This window comes from Dipodomys merriami, unplaced genomic scaffold, assembly GCF_024711535.1.
Source record: "Dipodomys merriami isolate MVZ:Mamm:240054 unplaced genomic scaffold, mDipMer1.0.p SCAF_5, whole genome shotgun sequence".
Classification (NCBI taxonomy): Eukaryota; Metazoa; Chordata; class Mammalia; order Rodentia; family Heteromyidae; genus Dipodomys; species Dipodomys merriami.
In genome coordinates this window covers 74,729,035-74,748,730 of record NW_027206068.1, presented here as the reverse complement: position 1 = coordinate 74,748,730, position 19,696 = coordinate 74,729,035, and the positions used below count along the sequence as shown (strand labels likewise).

The 19,696-nt window shown below is 51.8% G+C and overlaps 1 protein-coding gene across 9 annotated transcripts in view; it reads right to left on the bottom strand.

Annotated features, from left to right (window-relative positions):
- Positions 1–3,356: 3,356 nt before the first annotated feature.
- Krba1 (KRAB-A domain containing 1) overlaps positions 3,357–19,696 on the bottom strand; it is a 31,284-nt gene continuing 14,944 nt past the window's right edge. For 6 of the 9 annotated variants that reach the window (XM_069997003.1, XM_069997005.1, XM_069997006.1 and 3 more), the window contains 7 exons: positions 18,343–18,495; positions 17,701–17,883; positions 16,685–16,879; positions 16,437–16,601; positions 15,871–15,978; positions 15,125–15,235; positions 6,920–12,724 (listed from right to left, as the gene is read on the bottom strand). In XM_069997003.1, coding sequence (XP_069853104.1) covers positions 11,946–12,724; positions 15,125–15,235; positions 15,871–15,978; positions 16,437–16,601; positions 16,685–16,879; positions 17,701–17,883; positions 18,343–18,495 — 1,694 coding nt within the window. In that variant the 3' untranslated portion in view covers positions 6,920–11,945. Of the gene's footprint in view, positions 3,784–6,919; positions 12,725–15,124; positions 15,236–15,870; positions 15,979–16,436; positions 16,602–16,684; positions 16,880–17,700; positions 17,884–18,342; positions 18,496–19,696 lie in introns of those variants that run through there. The other 3 variants (XM_069997008.1, XM_069997012.1, XM_069997010.1) reach the window with 3 other exon arrangements.

The window sequence follows — 19,696 nt, the reverse complement described above, 5'->3', positions numbered from 1 at the left end:
GGGAGTGGACCTGGAACAGGAGAAGCTTCCCCTGCACAAGCTCATGCACCTTCACTGTGAGGTGTTGAAAAATGGGCTTAGACTGGGAAGGTGGCTCAGTGGTAGAGTGCTTGCTTTGCATGCATGAGGCCCTGGGTTCAATTCCTTAGCACCACATAAGCAGTAAAAGCCAGAAGTGGCACTGTGTCTCATGTGGTAGAATGCTAGCCTTGAGCTGAAGAGCTGAGGGACAGTGCCCAGGCCCAGAGTTCAAACCCCATGACTGACAAAAAGAAAGAAAGAAAAGTGGGCTTTGGAATGGCATCTTATCATTCCAAACTGCAAAAGCTGCAACTAAAATGTTGCTTCGAGTGACTGTCAAATGTACAATGTCTTCAGAAAGCATAAAATAGCGTTGACATGTCAGTATGAGACCTGAGCTTTTTCTGCCAAGCATGAACATTTTGCTGTGTTTTAGAGAGAGAGAGAGAGAGAGCACGCACCAGCACATGGGCTCATGTTCTAGATCTCTGTGAAGAGTTGTAAGAGAAGATGGGAGGTAGGTAGGGTTGGTGTCATTTCTGGGGGTTTGAAGGGAGATGAGGATGTGGTGGAAGCTTGAATTACGGCTGGGCAAGCTCTTCCTCATGTCTAGAAGGGCCAGTGGGAAAACGGGCTGGGATGATCGGCTCAGAGGACATGTGACCTCTGGTATTGAAGGGTTTTTCTGCCCCAGGGACTGGGAAACTCCTCTGAAATGATGAGGAACTTCAAGAGCCTCAGCAAAACAGACTCTCTGTTTGAGAGAATAAACCACTCTGCTCACTGATTAATCCTTGAAGATCTGTACGTCGAAAGGGAATTAAAAAGATTTGAACAAAGATGGTGACCGCAATTCACTGTGTGCTATGCTTTCCTGTCGGTGATCTGGGGAGTGGCCCCTGGAAACCTGGCAGAGAAGGGGAAAGGTTCCTAAGGACAGACAGTAGCTGGGATTCCTATCAGGTTGACTGAAGGCTTAGGAAGCAGATGTAACTGACTGCCGGACAAAGGATGGAGCCTTGTGGCATGGGATTGGATTGGCCTGGGGGCTGGTAACCTTCGTGGTCAGAGTCGGGCCTTTGATTTATGTAATGGGCTTACGTAATGTCATTATGTAACGTTGTTAGGGCCTTGCAAATTGGATTCTGTGTGCGACTGCACAGAAGCCAGCCCAGGGCTCCTCTCCAGCCCCACACGACTCCCAGGGCTCACAGCCTCTTTCTCTGGGGGGATTCCTTCTTTCAAGATTTCACTGGAATAATCTCAGGAGACCTCGGAGGCCTCAGTGCTTGTGACCCCAGAGTCTTCAGAGGGGCTGGGTCCTAGGGAGATAAATCCTCTATTCGACACGGGCTTTGTCCTTGTGACTTTTTCTCTCCAGAGAGTGGACTTCACTTCCTAATCTTCCTAACCCAATGCCTGTCCTCATCCATGTATTCTGTACTCTCTTTCTCTCTCTGTCACCTAAGCAGGGCCTTGAAACTTTCTAGACCAATGGTCCATAATCTTTTGTGGGCCACCAAGCACTTTATATTTTTATTGAAAAGTAGTAGTTATATCTACTAATGGGTGATATTTTCACACATGCATACAATGTGCACTAATTTAAACACACACACACACACACACACACACACACACACACACACACACACATCCTTCCCAGCTTTATTAACTACTATTGGATGCCCAGGTTGGCTTTTATTGGTTTCCACATATGAAAAAGCATGCAATACTTGTCTGTTAGTGTCTGAATTATTTCACATAACATATTGTCCTACAGTTCCATCCATGATGTTATTTCATTCTTTTTTATGGCTGAAAATAGTCCATTGTGTGTGTGTGTGTGTGTGTGTGTGTGTGTGTGTGTGTATACCACATTTTGTTTCTTCATTGATAAACAACCTAATATGAATAGTTTTATGATTAACTCCTCTCACATTCATGTGTATTAAAACAATAGCTTGCAGGTGATTGCAGAGAATACATACCCCACCCCTAAGCCAATCTACAGACTCCCCACAGCTCCCAAGGCAGCTACAGAACTTCTGTTTTCATCCCCCATTGGCTTTTATGTCCAGGCGGGCTTGGAACAGCAGTCCTCCTGATCCCAGCCTCCCAAGTAGAATGAGCTACTTGGCATGAGCCTGTCCTTTTTCATATTTCCCATAATGATGCATCTATCAGTATGAAGACATATAGTAAACAAATTCAAAGCTGGCATATGCAGCTGTATTAGTTATTGTTGGGTAACAGTTGTTAAGTTTAGTGACTTAAAACAGCACATACTTATTATCCAGAAGTTTCTGTGAGTCATGTATTAGAGCAGCCTTGGTCCAGGGCCTCCCAAGGATGCCCATCCAGCAGTCAGCTGACTTTCTCACTTAGAAGCTTGACTGAGCTAAGTCTGCCCTAAACTCAAGTTGGAAGACTGCATGTCCTCATAGCTGCAGGACGGATTGAAGGGTCCTGGATTGTTAGTGGTCACCTGGAGGAGGCCACCATCAGACCTTAGAGGTGAACAAGGTTCTTTTCCAACATGGTGCTTACTTCACAGAGTTTGGAAAGAGAGCCTCTGCTAAGACAGACCCTTATGTGATGGGACACGGTGATGCCACATGGCTTTTGTTATATCCCACTGGCTATGAGTCAGTTCACAGCCCTGCTCACTCAACAGGGCTTCTACAGGGAGGGAGAGCCCAGGGGTGAGCTCGCTGGGCTCCTTAGAGTCTGTCCCCAAGTTAGGGGTTTATCATACTTGGGATAAATGCCAGTCCTGAACACATACTCTCTCTCCCTGCTTCCCTCCCTCTTGTTGTCTGTCTCTGTCTGTCTGTCTGTCTCTCTGTGTTAGGGAGAAGAACAAGTCCTCATAACCAGGCTAGGATTGGGAAGGCATATGGGTCCTAACCAGCTGGCATTGTACTTGAATGTCAGCATCCATCTTTATTTCTGTCTTAAACACCAACTCATGGGCATCCCCTTCCATGTTGCTAACCAGAACAGAGGAAAAGCCTTGTTCATGACTGTTCCAGAACATTCTCTCCCACTTACTGGGGCTGCTGTATGAGGAAGAGTCAAGCATAGGTAGGAAGGCCCGACTGAGGCTCATGGTGCTGAGAGAATAGAGGTAGGACTTAAGATGGGCTGGAAAGGTTTGCGCCGAGGATGTGCATGGGTGTTGGGGGACATCACTTCGAGGTGTTGATGGATGGGACTCCATAGTCTAGAGGGAGGATCAGTTCTCATTGCTCCAAGTTGCTTAGTACTGCCACAGCTCCACGTAGGTCCATCCCTGCTCACAGGAAGCAGTGACAGAATGTGGAGTCCAACTCTCAAGGGAGGTCAGATTTTAATTGTGTAAAATGTAATCAAGCTTGGAGAGCTTCAGTGAGCTCATCATCAGCTCCCAGAAGCCTCAACCCCAGGAGAGAAAGCTGGCTTCGTGGGAGACCAGGCCAGGGCAAAGGAGATCAGCCTCGATGGGAAAAAAAGGCATGGGCACAAAGATGTTCACTGCCAGCCCAACGCCAAACAAAAAGACTTAAGAAAGGACGGTGCCTGGACTGCGTGGGACAGTGCCGGGAACTGGAATTATGAGTGTGGAAGATGGCGGCAGCAAGGGAACATGGAGGCTTAAAGTAGCTGCAGGGGGCAGCAGACAGCAGACCTGGATGGAGTCAGACTGGGACTTTGGTGTTCGCCACTTCTTACACATGTGCTTTGGGATAAGCCTCTGCACTGCTTGGTTGGGTTTTGAACCTGTAAAACAAGGATAACAAATTAGGCCTTATAATATTGTTGGGAGCCTGTGCCGTGTGTGTGTGTTGTGCTCCAGTGCCAATACCGGGGCTTGAACTCAGGCCCTGCGTTTGGTCCCCTAGCTTTTTTGCTCAAAACTGGCACTCTACCACTTTTGGCTTTTTTTTTTTTTGGTCCGGTCGTGGGGCCTGAACTCTGGGCCTGGGCGCTGTCCCTCAGCTCTTCAGCTCAAGGTTAGCGCTCTACCACTTGAGCCACAGCGCACTTTTGGCTTTTTTGGTGGTTAATTGGAGGTAAGAATCTCACAAGACATTCTTGTCCAGGCTGGCTTCGAATAGTGATCCTCAGATCGCAGCCTCCTAAATAGCTAGGATTACAGGCGTCAACCACCAGTCCCCAGTTGCTTTGATGCTTTTTAGTCTTTCTCCTCAATTCTGGAATGCTATTTTTGTTGTTGTTGGTTGTGGGGCTTGAACTCGGCCTGGGCACTGTCCCCTGAGCCCTTCCAGCTCAAGGCAAGCGCTCTACCACTTGAGGCACAGCGCCACTTGTTTTTCTGGTGGTTTATTGAAGATAAGAGTCTCACAGACTTTTCTGCCTGGGCTGGCTTTGAACCTCAATCATTAGATCTCAGCCTCCTGAGTAGCTAGGATTTCAGATGTGAGCCACCAGTGACCTGGCCTGGAATGCTTTTTAAATACTTCAATGCTTTTTAAAATGTAGGTACTCTTGGTACCACATGTTAGCCCTTCCACTGCAGCATGGAGCTGGTTCAGTGAGTTGAGATTTCACAGTGCTGAGTAGTTGCAGGAGGGGCTTTCTGGCAGGGGAAGCCATGGAGGAGTGCGTGGGCTCTGGAAAGCATAAGGTATTAGGAGCAGTTCCGGCTGGCAAAGTGCAAGCTGTGTATGAGGACACAGTGAGACATGAGGTGGTTTGACAAAGGAGGGGCCAGCTGCTGGAAGGCTTGCATACCAGTCTGAGGCACTGACTTGGTTCTGCAGCCAATGGGGGGGGGAGTTGTGAAATGTGCAGGCCTTCTCCTTCTGCCCCTGTCCCCCTTTCCCGCTGTCCCCCAGCAAAGTGGCAGCCAGACCAAGCTTTGCTTCAGGAAGAAACACCTGGCAGGGCTAACTACGTGTGTGATGTGGTGGCTGGACAGGGCCTTAGGAAGCCTGATGGCTGGGACGCAGGGTTTGGCTAGTCTGCTGACATGGACAGAATGACTGGTGACACACAGCAGGTCTTGCTGACCTGCAGCCTTTGGAGCCCAATCGGACAGGCCAAGACCACCCCTTCCCCACTGCTTGACTTGTGGGAGGAGCCGTGACACATAGCCCGGTCTTGGAGAGTTCTGACACATAACCCAGTTTTCCAGGACTGGCGATTCCTATCTCTACAGACCCGGATAGAGCCTTGAGGAACTGGGACCCACCCCCCCTTCCCGCCCTCCCCTCTACCCCCCCCCTCCAAGCCCCAAGTATTCCCACCCTTCTGCTGGAGGATGTGCTTCTGCTTCGCTCTCGCTTTGTTCTGTACTCACAAACCCCTCCTCGCCTCATAGCGCAGCACGCCAGCCCTACACGGGCTTCCACTTGCTTGTGTTGGTTGGTAAGTTCTTTTATCCACCCACAGTACCCGAAAATCCTCCACGGTTATGTCCGTTCCTATCCAGTAGCATTCACAAGATGGCTTCACACAGACTTGAAGTCCCCCTTAGAGCTGTAATAGGGATGGGAAGCTATGATAAGGGACATGGAAAATAAAATGGAATGTCTCCATTTTCCTTTCAATCCCCTGGAGCTGGGGCTCCAGTTTGTAATTGCTTCCCCTTCCCTGCAGATGGCTCCCAGGCCCCTCGCTTCCACCAGCTCTTCCCCGGAGACAAACCGAGAAAGGCCAGCTCCTGCTGCTCCCAACCTGGTCTGACTTGTAGAAGTCTCTTTGTGGTCTGATGGACAGTAGTGGACATTTCATGCCTAGAATAGCTTCCTTTTCTTTTTACAATGGCCTGAAAGTCAATTGGAAATTTCTGGAAGAGTCAGTAGAATGGATTAGTTTCTTAGTTGAAAATTTTCAAGGGACTGGGATTTAGAGAACTAACTTTCATTACAGCGGTGAGGGGGACAGGGCAGGGAGGGGGGAAAAGGCCAGTGACATGATTTTCAGACGGGGACATGGACAGCAGACGCTAGGGGGCCTTCCACACACGGACTCTGTGGTCCCTGTGCCACAAGCCTACCTGGAGACTATAGTCACTACCCTAGGGCCCTGGCATAGGACTGGCATGGCATTTTGAACTCGTCTGAAATGAAGCAAACATGTGAAGCGGCGCGTGCCTCCCTGTACGCTGTCTGAGGCAGGTCGGTGATTTTCTTCTCTTGGGCAGCCCTTTTCAAGTTTTGCTTCCAAGGTCACACTAGTCTCATAAAATGAGAGAATTCTGTGTCTGTTTATTCTCTGGAGTAAGACGTTTCTGGGATGGTTTCCTCTTTATATGGGAGATGGAACTTTCCCAAAGCCTCTGGGCGTGGAGTTCCTTTTGTGGAAAAATGTCTCATGACCGACGTAATTTTTTTTCAATGCTATAGGACTATTCAGGTTTTCTGTAATTTTTTGAGTCAGTTTCAAAATGTATTCTTGATCCTGGGGTAAGATGGTGGCATGCTCACTGGAAGGTGAAAAAGGAGAGAACAGCTCCAACACCAGCCTGGGGAGAAGGGGAATGAGACGCTGACACAATGTAAACCAGCCCGGGTGCACCAGTGAGTACAAATGGCCAATAAATACATCCAGACATGACATGTTCAGCATCCTGGGCTATCAGAAATGCAACTCAAAATGACAGCAGAGCTTCCATTTCACCCATCAGAATGGCTGGCAAGAAAACAACAGCTGCTGGTGAGGGCAGAGGTGTCCGGGAAGAAACCTTTATACGCAGTGGGTAAGAATATAAAGTACTGCAGCTAGTATGGAAGTCAGTATGGAGGCTCCTAAAATAGTTCTAAAATAATAAGCCCAGCAGAGGCAAAGGTTGGGAGGATGACAGTTTGAGGTCAGCCTAGGGAAAAAGTTAGTGAGACTTTATCTCAACAAATAGGTGTGCTGTGGTGCACAAGTAATCCCAGCTGCTTGTTAAGGTATAGGTAGGAGGATGTGGTCTGAGGCTGGCCCAAGGCAAAAACTTGAAGCCATATCCAAAAGATAACTGAAGTAAAAAAGGGCTGGTGGCTTGGTTCAAGAGGCAAAGCACCCGCCTAACAAATGTGAGGCCCTGAATTCAAACCTAGTATCACCACCTAACACAAAAACCACCGCCAACAAAACCTCCTATAACATCCTGCTATAACATTTTTGGGTGTATACCTGGCGGAGTTACAGGCCAGCATACCGTAGAGACACCTGCACACCCATGTTTATTGTGGTTATATTCACAACAGTCAAGCTATGCAATCAGCCTAGGTGCCTGACAGTGGGCACTGGCTAAAGAAGATGTGATATATACACACAATGGAATATTACAAGGCCATAAATAAAAATGGAATCATGTCATTTGCAGGAAAATGGATGGAACACCATGGAGAACATTGGGCTAAGTGAAATAAGCCAGACTTGGGGAGACAAACATGTTTTCTCTGATACACGCAATGTAGATTTTAAGGAAAAGAATGGAGTGAAGGCGGCTGGTGACTGGGAGGGGTTCAGCCATGAGGAGGGTAAATATGGTCCAAGCAGATTATATCTGTGTGTGGAAATAATGAGGAAATCCTTTATTTCATACCTTAAGTGTTAATAAGTGTGAATAATGTATGAAGTTGTATTCCTGTGGAAGTCTTATATTTAAATCTTCAAGTTTGGGGCAAAGTTACTTGTTGCCTTCCGACTTCCTGCAGCATGAGTGGAGCTGCTTTCATTCCTGAGACTGCTTACTACCTGTAACTCCTGTGAGTTCCCAGCCTTTCTCTTTTCACGCACTCCCTCATGCCAAAGTGCTGATGTAGCCTTACCTGGCAAGTTTTAATGTGTGGCTCTTTCTTACAGTTCAAAACATTTCTAATGCTCATTTGATTTCCTCATTCATGTATACAGTACTTTAGCAATAATTCTCATTTCTTGAACATTAAAAATTTCTGGGTGTTGTGTGTGCTGTTACTGAATTTTACCTTTAGAGATAAAATGTATATTGGGGAGGCAGAGATCTGGAGGATCATAGCTTGAGGCCAGTCTGGCCAAAATGTTCTCAAGGATTCATCTCAACCAATGGCTGCTATCCCAGCTACCGGCAAAGCACAATGGCTCTGCACAGTGAGGCTCTCTTGCCATCCTCAGTGACAAGAGGAAGCACAAATACGAGAATCACAGTCCAAACTGGCATGGGCATAGAGTAAGACACTATCTTAGAAAACAACCAACATACAAAGGAGCTGGTAGGGTGGCGTAAGCGGTACAGGGCTCCATACCACGAAGCAAAGGCAGGCGGGGAATAAACACCATGGTAAGTTTGCTTAAACTTCCTCTAGGACTTTGTCAGGTCAGTGTTTGTAGCTACGTTGAGAAAAGCGTGCAGTCTACAGGGGACTTGTTCTACACTTTCTTCCGGGAGGACACATTTGTTAACTGACTTGTTCAGATTTTCTATTTCTTTCCTGTCTTGTTTTCATCAACTCTGAGACGTGCTAAAAATCTTCCAAATATGATTGTGAACTTTGCTATGTTTTTCCTTTCAGTCTTCTAAATTTTGAGGCTAAGGGGGGCAGGGAGAAAAGAAAATATGTAAGTAAAAAAACTTCAAAACTCTGTCAATGCCTAAGGCAGAGAGGAGGGGAGGGGAGAAATACCCCAACCCACAAAGCAAACCTAACAACCTTGAGCAGGTGAGACCAACAGAAAGCACAAAATAAAATGGTATGTTTGTTCAAACCTAGATATATCAGTAACAAGTCACTTTTTTGGTGATGTTGTCAGTCATGGGGCTTAAACTCAGAGCCTGAGTGCAGTCCCTGAACTCTATTTTTGCTCAAGGGTAGCTCCACGTCTAGTTTTTTGAGTAGTTAATTGAACGTAAGAATCTCACAGACTTTTCTGCCTGGGCTGGCTTTGAACCACAATCCTCAGATCTCAGCTTCCAGAGTAGCTAGGATTATAGGCGTGAGACACCGGTGCCCAGCCTAATCCTGTCACTTTAAGATGGGTTAATTTGTCAGATGAATGATGGGATACTTAGGGGAGCAATGTCTAAAATACAAAGACACCAAAAGGTTAAGAGTAAGTGTTAAGGACTGGAGGCGAGGCTCAAGTGGTAGAGCACTTGCCCAGCAAGTATGGGGTTCAAACCCCAGTACCGAGAGGGGGAGGGGGGCAAAGTCTGGCCCAGGCCTGGCTCCTTTAGGGATCCAAGCTCCTCGATGTAATTTAGCACCTGCCCCACCGGTCGGAAGGCTCAGCAGTGGCCGCGGGACCATGGGGGCGGGGAAGTCCACTCACGTCGGAAGCAGGATTTGGGTGAGCCTCGCACCAGCCTCAGGCTGACACAGGGCAGCTAGGTGGGGATGGAGGGAAGACTGGCACTCAGGCCAGGCCTGTGGCCAGTTTCCAGGATGGTGGCAGGCAGACTGAGGACCTTCCAGGCTCCCCAAATTCTAGGCCTTTGGTTAATTTAAGAAGTTCCCCCACAAAGGTACAATGCCTATATACTTCTAATCATAAAATAATATTTATTGAAATGAACTCCAGGAAATGGAGGGTTTTTGTTATTTGTCTTGCTAATCTGTCTCTGGGAGGACAAGTGTGGGCACAGAAATGGAGGGACAGAGGGTGAACAAATGCAGCAGTGGTCCTTACTAGACACTAAGTGGGAAATGAACTATGACATGGGGGGATGGGAAGGAAAAACGGAGAGGGAAGGATGGCTCTTTACCTGACTTAGGTAACTGTAACCCCTCTGTACATCACCTTTATGTTTTTTAAATAAGAAAAAAATATGAATACTCAGGAAATGCTAAAAAAAAAAAATCTAAAAGGAAAAAATGAAAAATGCTCCCAAATCAAAGCAGCCTCACCTCCTCTTCAAAACAACCCTGTACAGGAGCTAGCTACGGCGCCAACCCCTACACTGCAGACTTCTCACCAAGTCCGTGACTCCACAACCTCTGCAGCTAACAGCCGGGGTACCTGTGGGCCTGCGCAGAATGAGGCGAGCCACACGGAACTTACCACTTAGGTATTCAGATTCCACAACCTTGAGCTTCTTGAGCGTACTGCCCGGTCCCGCTCGCTGCGGCTTGCCCAGGCCGGGCTTGGCTGTCGCCTTGTTTATTTCAAGCAGGCACAGGTAGGGTGATGTCTGTGCCACACCACCAGCTGGCAGCCCTGAGAGGAGGGGTCTGGCTACTTCCTAGCCCCGCTGGCTGAAAGCTGTGTGAGCCTGGGCTGGTTTGTTCACTTATACGAGCAAGCACAGGGCTTGCACCTGCCATCTGTTGAGCCTAGAGCCCAACTGCTCTGTCATACGGTAGAAGTGGAGGATCCAGGCCTGGCGAACAGAACTCTCCTCCTGGCCATGGCTGCCTATACCCTGAATCTTCCTACTGACATGGAAGGAGCCAAGCACCGCCCTCTGGGCTCAGCTGGAAAAGGAGCTGGGCCTGCTCAGCTCTCCAGGGTTGGAGAGTTTGCCCTTCTGTTCTTTGCCACCACCCAGCTTCAGGCCGGGTCATTTGCTTCAGTCAGCATCCTCCTTACACGATTGGAAATATTCCTAAGTAGAGGTGTGGCTCAAGTGGTAGAGTGCCAGCCTTGAGCAAAACCATTGCAGGAGAGTGCAAAGTCTGTTCAAGACCCAGTACCGACTTACGTGCGCGCGCGTGCATGCGCACACACACATCCCACAAATCATGACTATCCAGTGGACCCTTCTCTGAAACCTAGTCCTGAAAACACTTGCGTGTGCCGTGCTGCACTCCCCAGCCCTCGGGGGGGCTTCCCACCCACACTGATGGAGGCCCAGCGGTCTCACAACTCTTGATTTGGGGGAGGCATGGGCAAAGCAGCCACAGGGGCTGCTTATGCGGTCCTGGCACCAGCACTGGCCCCCCCCAGGGTCCTGGTGGCAAGGCTAAACCACGCAGTGCACAGCACACCAGGCCTTCCTCAGGTACCAAACGTATAGGCACAGTTCAGAAAATTCCTGATTAAATAGGGAATTCAATCAACCCAAGAGGTTGAGCTCCGGCTCTGGTAAGGACAAGTGCGTTAAAAGGGCAGACCCGCCGCAATGCACACCAGACACTGGACGTGGGGCTGGGGGCAGGCATGGATCTCACCGGGGTGGAAGCAGCCTGGGCAGTGCCATGTGAATGGTGCCCTGTGTGCTGATAGGCCGAAGCCCTCGCCCTGCAGAGGGGGAAGGGGTCTTCACATGGTTTGAACGAGCTTACCAGTGGGCCCTATCCAATAAAACCAGTGCCCTGTCCCAAGGGGGCTTTGGAGATAAATGTGAATATGAAGCTAGCCACCTAGGGGCACAGAGGCCTGGGGCAGACCCCTCCCCAGAGCCCGCAGGCAGGACTAACCCCCACAGGACCTTCACTTGGAGCTTCTAGCTTAAGCCACCCATGCTGGTTAAGTCGGTAGCACTTTATACACAGCCCCGGGAGACAAGTACAATGCGTGTGTGTGTGTGTGTGTGTGTGTGTGTGTGTGTGTGTGCGCGCGCGCTCTGGCGGTACTGGTGACACAATCATGTCAGCCACGCCCCCCACGTGGGTCCCGCTGAGCACTACTGGATGGGAGCCAAGGGCCTTTCTTTAGTAGCTCATGTTCTAGAATCCGTGAGTAAATCCGGTTTAAACCAGATTGGTTCTTCCAAAAGGAGATCTGTGCTGGCGATCAGGAGGGGCTGGTGGGGGGTGCCTCATGGCCATGCTGCGCATGCCACTGGCCCACCGCGGGATGGCTCTGGAGAGGTCAGGGGAGCGTCTGGCCAACCCTGAGCCAAGAAACCCTGAGGTGTGGCTAGAAACATCCCCACGGGGCCTTGAGCGCAGACACCACCATGGGTCTGGGGGTCCAGGAGCAGGGCTGAGGGCCCGGCGGGAGATGGAACCCGACAGAGGCTGCCCGGGTGGGCATGCCAGGAAGAGGAGCTGACTGACAGCGAGTAGCTAATGGGCCCCCCACCGTGGGTCCCGGTGTTCACCACCCCACAGGTCCTCCCGGAGGCCTCCCCCCACAAGGCTGCTTGGCTCCTTGGGCTTGTTTGGGGTGCTGATCGGTGATACCCCTGAAGTCAGCGGGTCTGTATCCGAACTGGTTGCAGGGGGGGTCACCCGAGGAGACAAGGCAGCAGGTACTAAGGGTGGGGGAGGGCTCTGGTGGCGCCCAGTGTGTCCAAGGAGGGGCTGCCCAGGCAGCGCAGCGTGGCAGCTGGGTACTGAAGAGGGGGGCTGCTGGGCTGGGCTGATGCTGGGCCTGGAAGGTTCTGTGGGAGGAGCAGCTGGAGGCGGTGGAGGCACCAGGTAGGCCTTCCCTCTGGAGAGGCCCTGGAGGTCAGCTGCCCTGCCACCTTCCACCTGGGCCCGCAAGATCTTTGGTTTAGGCCTGGTGGGGCCCTTCTGTCTCCAGTAGGGCAGGTGTCTGTGACCCAGACCACTGGCCCACCGAGGTCCCCGAGGAAGGGCCCATGGCTTGGGCCCGGGCCCCCGGGGCCGCCTCCCCAGCCGGTCCACCTGGGTCCTCATGGTGGCCACTTCCTGAGTCAGGCCCACGAGGGCCGCAGCCAGCCGGTCCAGCTTCGCCTCGAGAGCAGCACCGAGGCTGCGCAGCTCTTGCTGCAGGGCCCCCCCACAGGGACACGGCGGCAGGTGAGGGGCAGCTGTGGGTGGGGGGGACTTGCTGGGAGGTTCCAGGGGGTCCTTGGACAGCAGCTCACCTTGGGATGGATCTGAAACCAGAGCAAGGGCCGCTAAGAGTGCTTAGGCTACAAAGACCTTCTCTCCCCCAACCTAAGGAGACCCCTCATCTAGTGTGGTCAGTCTCCTGTCACCCCAAGTCTGTTTCTACAGAACTGGGGATGGGAAGTGACACAAACTTGAGAATACTGCTGCCTGCCCTTGTGACATCAAAACCGGCTGTTTTTCACATTCACCACACCAATGGGCTCCTCAGCCAGAGGGGATTTCCATGGAGACCCAGCTATCCTTCCCAAGATGGTGGCTTCCCACCTCCCAGGAAAAGAAGCAGTGAGTCCTTGTTCTAGCACTGGGACTGAATAACCCCCAGAGTATCTGCCCGGAGCAGACAGCCAGTGGTAAAAGGCCCAGCTGTGTAGCTAGGTGACAAGCCACGAGTTTCCTTGGGGCCACCACTTCTTGGCTACAATCAAATCATAGAGCTCTACCTCTCCTAACTCCCTCATTCAGGTCAGGTTGGCCTCAAAATCCCAACCCTTTTGTCTCAGCTTCCTGAGCATTGGCTTACATGCCTGACCACATTTAGACATGTAAACTCCCCCCCACCTTTTCTTTTTTGGTCTGTCATGGGGCTTGAACTCTGGTCCTGGAGCTATTCCTTAGCTCTTCAGCACAAAGTGAGCGCTCTACCACTTGAGCCACAATGCTACTTCGGTGTTCTGGTGGTTTATTGTAGGTACGAGGTTCATTGACTTTCCTGCCTGGGCCGACTTTGAACCATGATCCTCAGATCTCAACCTCCTGAGAAGCTAGGATTACAGGCCTGAGCCACTGGCGCCCGGCTACATGTAAGTTACTTTAAAATGATAACTGAATTGATCTTACTGCTAGGCAAGCCACCCAGGAAGGACTTGGCCCCTGCTAGTCTTAACTCACAGATCCCAGACTGGGCAGAGAAATCTGTTTTCCCATTTCCCTGAGCCATGGAGGAGTTCTGCCCTTGTCTAATTTAGCAACACCTCTGGGGATGCAGATGGGAAGGAAAGGTAGTGGCCCGAGTGGCCCAGGTGTGTGGACAATTTCTCTAATTAGTTGAGGATCTGAAGTTGATGCAGAGCATCAGGAGTTCAAGGTCAGCCTAAGCTAATACAGAAAGACTTTCTCTCAAAAAGAAAACAAAAAATAAAGCCAAAATACAAAATAAAGCATCTCAGGGGTAAGGCTCACCTCAGGTTAGAGCTCTTAACAGAAGCCTGACGCTTGAGGGGAGCCAGAGCTCCTACAGACATGGGACTCAACACACACACACACACACACACACACACACACACACACACACACACACACACACACACACACTACAGACATGGGACTCAAACACACACACACACACACACACACACACACACACACACACACACACACAGTCCCTACCGTTGAGGCCAGATACTGCGAGCACCAGAGCCTTGCCCTCTGCTTGTCTCCATGGTGGTACCACAGAACAATGTGTGACATAAAACCAAAGTGCTCTGGATGGCCTTGGCCAGGTTATTCAACTGTACTAGGTTTGATTCCCTCAGAGAGAGAAGAGAGAGAGAGAGAGAGAGAGAGAGAGAGAGAGAGAGAGAGAGAGAGAGAGAGAGAGAGAGAGAGAGAGAGAGAGAGAGAGAGAGAGAGTGTGTGTGTGTGTGGCCAGGTTATTCAACTGTACTAGGTTTGATTCCCTCAGAGAGAGAGAGAGAGAGAGAGAGAGAGAGAGAGAGAGAGAGAGAGAGTAGGGGGGCCAGGTTATTCAACTGTACTAGGTTTGATTCCCTCAGAGAAAAAGAGAGAGAGAGAGAGAGAGAGAGAGAGAGAGAGAGAGAGAGAGAGAGAGAGAGAGTGTGTGTGTGTGTGTGTGTGTGTGTGTGTGTGTGTGTGTGTGTGTGTGTGTGTGTGTGTGTGTGTGTGTGTGTGTGTGTGTGTGTGTGTGTGTGTGTGTGTGTGTGTGTGTGTGTGTGTGTGTGTGTGTGTCCCCTGGGGCCTGGGAAGTCCTTGAGCTTCTTTTAATCAAGGCTAGCACTCTACCACTTGAGCCACTGCTCCATTTCTAGATTCTTGGTAGTTTATTGGAGATAGCCTCAAGAACTTTCCTGCCCAGGCTGGCTTCAAACTCTGATCCTCAGATCTCAGTCTCTTCTGAGTAGCTAGGACTACAGGCATGAGCTACCATTGATTTTCTAAAGTTCCTTCAAACCCCCAACTTGGGATTTGGGGAAAGTTCCTGTGATTTCTGTGACAAGCACCGAAGTGAAACATGTACCCAAGCAGCATCGTGCAGTGGCACTGACTTCCTGCCATGACCAGACGATGAGCTTGAAGGGTGTGTCCTTCCCCAGGCTGGGGACCCGGGCTCGGCTCTGCACAGCGGGGCAGGGCAGCCCCCAGCTCACCTGCAACGTGGGGTGTTCCGTGTCCTGGTTCCAGGCCCTTGGGTTCTTCTTCCTCTCTGGGCACAGGATATTCCTCTGGCCGTGGGGCAGGACTAGAATGCCCAGTGGCCTCTGTGGGAAGAGCATGGTAAGCCTGGGACAAGGACACATATTGCTCTGCACAGCCCCCCCCACATGAGGACATTCTTATTTTTTATTGATGCCAGTCCTGGGGCTTGAACTCAGGGCCTGGGCACTGTCCCTGGGCTTCTTTTGCTCAAGGCTAGGCTCACTCTACCACCTGAGCCACAGCACCACTTCCAGCTTTTTCCATTTATGTGGTACTGAGGAACCAAACCCAGGGCTTCATGCATGCTAGGTAAGCACTCTACCACTAAGCCACCTTCCCAGCCCGCAAGGATATTCTTTTTTTTTTTTTCTGTTTATGTGGTGCTGAGGAATCGAACCCAGGGCCTCATGCTTGCAAGGCATGCACTCTACCGCTGAGCTACCTTCCCAGCCCCCCCGCAAGGATATTCTTAAGGTGGCTTCAAAAATATATCTACCTTCCCATTTTTAAGCAGTAATTAAATGAGATGCAAGATGTAAGGAGCCTAACTGTTCTGGTGGACAGCCTGCTGGGCCATGTGTGCCCTGTGTATTCCACGTTCCACTAGGCCCCAGAGGGCATGGGAAAGCATGGCCCAGCCTAGGGTCCAGGCCTGGGAATGCCGCCGTCCTCCCTTGACCACTTCCCTGGCCCCTACCTACTTCTCCACCACTGCACAGAGGGCCAGGATGGCCAGGGCTCTCTGCACCCTCTTCTCCCCTGGGTGGCAGGGACCTGACCTCCATTGTCCCCTCTTCTGTTTTTCCTGTTGGGAAAAAAAAAAAAAAAAAAAAAACACTGGATCTCAGCCTGATGGAGAAACGAGGCAGCCTGGGGCAGCCTGGCCAGTGGTGTTGAGGACTTGGGCATGCAAGGCCAGTGCTCTGGCACTGAGAATTCCCACTTTTATTGACTGCCAAGCTTAAAAAAATGTTACACAGCAATACTGCATACACACATATATTAATAAGTGCATAGGGCATGGTATATATATTAGGTGGTTTGCCAAGATTTCCCCATAGAAACACTAACAAGCCCTGTTCTGAGCCCCTGGCTCAGGGACCCAAGCTCTGGCTCAGCTGCTTTACAGGAAACTAAAGCACAATGACTGGAGAATGCTTTCTGGTGAGAGCCAGGCGGTGACCGGTAGGGTTCAGAGAACTATCTGGATTCCCGGCCCTCTGGAGATGTGCAGCTGCCTGCCCAGGAAGACTGCAGGCTCACCTGTACTGAGGCTGCCATAGTCCTTGGGCTGTGGTCCCTCAGGGTGTCCCCCAACACAGCTGCTGCTGCTGCCGCCACCGCCGCCGCCGCCGCCACCTCTGGGAGACCCTCCCGGGGCAGGGGACACAGAGAGAGGATGCTTGCAGCTGGGAACGTGGTCTCTCTCTGCATCAAAAATGAGCTGGTCTCAGCGTGCTGACTCTTCTCAGAGCCACCACCCCCCACCCCGCCCTTCCCAGCAGGCTTACCCTGGAGGGGTGGCTGCCAGAGCTCGGGATCCAGCCTCAGGTCTTCTCCATCAGAGCTGCTGAGACTCAAGCTAGAGCAGGGGCTGGGGCTGGGGCCAGGGCCGGCCAAGCAGGTAAAGCGCAAGGGCTTCATAGGCAAGATCCCCTTCAGAGAGCTCTCCAGGCAGTGCAGGGGGGAGGGCATGGTGGCTGTCCCTGTGTCAATGACAAAAGCCCTTGTCCATCCCTGAAGGCTGCCATCCCCTGAGGGAGCCATCACCCAATGGCAGCCAGGACTCTGTCTCAGAGACTGGGCACAGAGGCCGGTCCCCTTTTGGCTCAGCCCAGGTTCTGGTAGGCTGTAACGGCTCACTTTCCACATAGAAGAAAAGTCAGAGTCTGGCCAAGTCCCTGGATGCTTTGGAAAGTAAGCTGAGGAACTTTCAAGACCTCAGGAGAGGTCAAGTTAGTGGCCAAGTTCTAGCCAAATCCCCATCTTCTAGGCAAGGCAGCAGCTCCCCACACCCCAGAAGCTCCCTTTACCCCCCCACCTCAGAAGTGACCTCCACCCCCCCAGCAACTCCCTCTATGCACCCCCGCCCCCCAGCAGCTCCTCCTACTCCCCCAGCAGCTTCCTCTACCTTCCACCCCCCACCCCTTGCCACAGACCCACCCTGTGCCCAGCACCATGCTGGAGCAGCAGGTTGGTGAGGGCCAGTTGTTGCCTGTAGGAGGGCTAGAAACCCGGGATAAGCTATGCCATCATCCTGCCCCCTCTGCAAGGACCTGGGAAGGCATACAGGTAGGGCTGTCTACAACTGCAGTGGGCGGGGTTCCTCTGGAGAGAGCCAATGGATAGAAAAAGCACTGTTCTTCCTGCCCCTTCCTGTCTGACTTTGTACTCTCAACCTCCCCTGGCTTATGTGGTTCCCTGCTTCTACCCTCTCTGCAAGCAATGTGAGGCAGGGAAGGGACGGAAGTACCCAGAGAAGGGAAAGGAGGAAAAAAAGTGCCAGTAAATACCAGGGGCAGCTCACCATCTTGCAGCCACCTCCACGGGCCTGGCCTGGGGGGCCCTGGATCTTTGGGCCTTCGCTGGTGGCAGGTAGTCATGCAGCTGGAGGTGAAGGCCTGCGGGCTGGCTAGACGGAGGCTCCTGGTGGGCACTTCTCCCCCACCCTGCCTGAGACGGGCTGGCTCACAGGCCTCAGCCCTTAGTCCTGTTTTAATGAGATGCCAAGAGGCCTGTCAACCCTGTGGGGCCACAGAGGAATGGACAGAGAATTTCTACCACAGCCAAGTGTCAGGCCTGGGAATGGCCTGCTCTGTGGTCCAAATCCTCCAGGATCTCTATTCCCAACCCGGGAGCTGTGAGCTCAGTTTCTGAGGTCTCGCACCAGGTCTGAGATGGCCAGGATGAAGACACGGGGCCCCGTCTCGGGGCTGGGTGGTGGAGAGCAGATGGTGGTGCACCCACTTGCCAGTGAGTCAATGTGTGCTGCACAGTCTATCTGGCTTTCTGGCCCCAATAAAAATCTCCTCCCAGTGCAGTTTCTGGAGCACCTTCTTGGCTCACGTATAAATAGGTCCACGGGATGCTGGGAGCACAGCAGTGCCCAGGGTGCCGAATGGGAGCCATCCAGTCCAAATCACGGGCATCTGTGGCCCCACTGAGTTACCTTCCTTGTCTGCTGTCCAGTTCCTGGGCTCCGTCCTCCTCAGTCCCCTGTCCATGGCAGAGGAAGAGGACCAGGCAGGCTGCAGCCTGGGCACGGGGATCTCTCTGAGACAGTTCTCTAGGCTCTGGAGCGGGGAACTTCCTGGCAGGTATCCTGTGAAGATCAAGCATGGTAGTCATGGAAGGCTGCAGGTCAGGCTGTGTGGACCACGGGAGCCTTGCACTCTGCCAGGTCCAGGGCAGCAAGAGGAGGCAGAGCACTGGACCCATCATGGTAGCTGAGGGATGCAGTGGAGACCTGGCCCCAAACAACTGTCAGCTCTGACTCTGGAGTGGCTCTCCTTGGGCTGGACAGGAAGAAGCAGGGCATGTGCCAGCCATCTACAGAAAACTGCCTGGGGATGGATGCTGGGGGCAGGGTGAGGAGGGCCTCACCAAGGGTGGGGGATCCAGTCCCTCAGGACATCCGGCTGCCACCACCTGTGTGCTTGTCTAGCACACAGGACAGCCTAACAAGCAGACGTGCCCTCCATGGAGCACACCACTGCAGGCTTCCGCACCCTCAGGAGGACATTCGTCCACAGAAGGCCAGAGAGAAGAAAACCAAACTCACTGCATAAATTGCATTTCCAGTGGGGGTGTGCAGTGCAAGCAACAGGAACTGGCTCAGCTGGACTTCCGGAGGGCAGAGCCCTTCCCAGAGGAGCAGACAGCACTGGCCACATTCCTTCCTGGGGCGTCTGCTGACAACTGGGAGCCCGTCAGAGGCTGGAAGCCAGAGACTGCCACAGGGAGCTGCTAGGTTCTGGGGGCCCACCTGGAAGCTTCTAGAGGCAGTGTGGAGTCTCCTGCAGTTTGGGTCACTGGGAACACCAAGCCCATCCACAGAAGCCACATGAAAAGGAAGTGACCCCGCACTCTGTGCCAGCGCAGGGACTCAACCTCTGTGTGGCGGCCAAGGACTATGAAGACCAAATGTAGAAAGATATCAAGGACAAAGGTTTAAAACAAAAAGTGAGGCGGGGATGTGTGTGGTACATCCCCATCTGTGAGGAGACAGAGCCTGACCACAGGCAGGCGTCTCTGCAAGGAGATGAAGTCGAGCAGCGGCTGGCACAGGACAGGGCTGCCGGTAGGGGAAGCAAGGAGATTTCACATAATCTTTTGTAGTTTCTGAGCAGTCATGTGATTCTATTGCTTCTTAAAAACCAGAAATTAGTCAGGAGCCAGAGCCTTATGCCTACAATCCTAGCTGCTCAGGAGGCTGAGATCTGCAGGATTTCGGTTCAAGGCCAGCCTGGACAGAAGAGTTGCAAAATAACCTGCAAAAAGTAGGCCTGGAGGCATGACTCAAG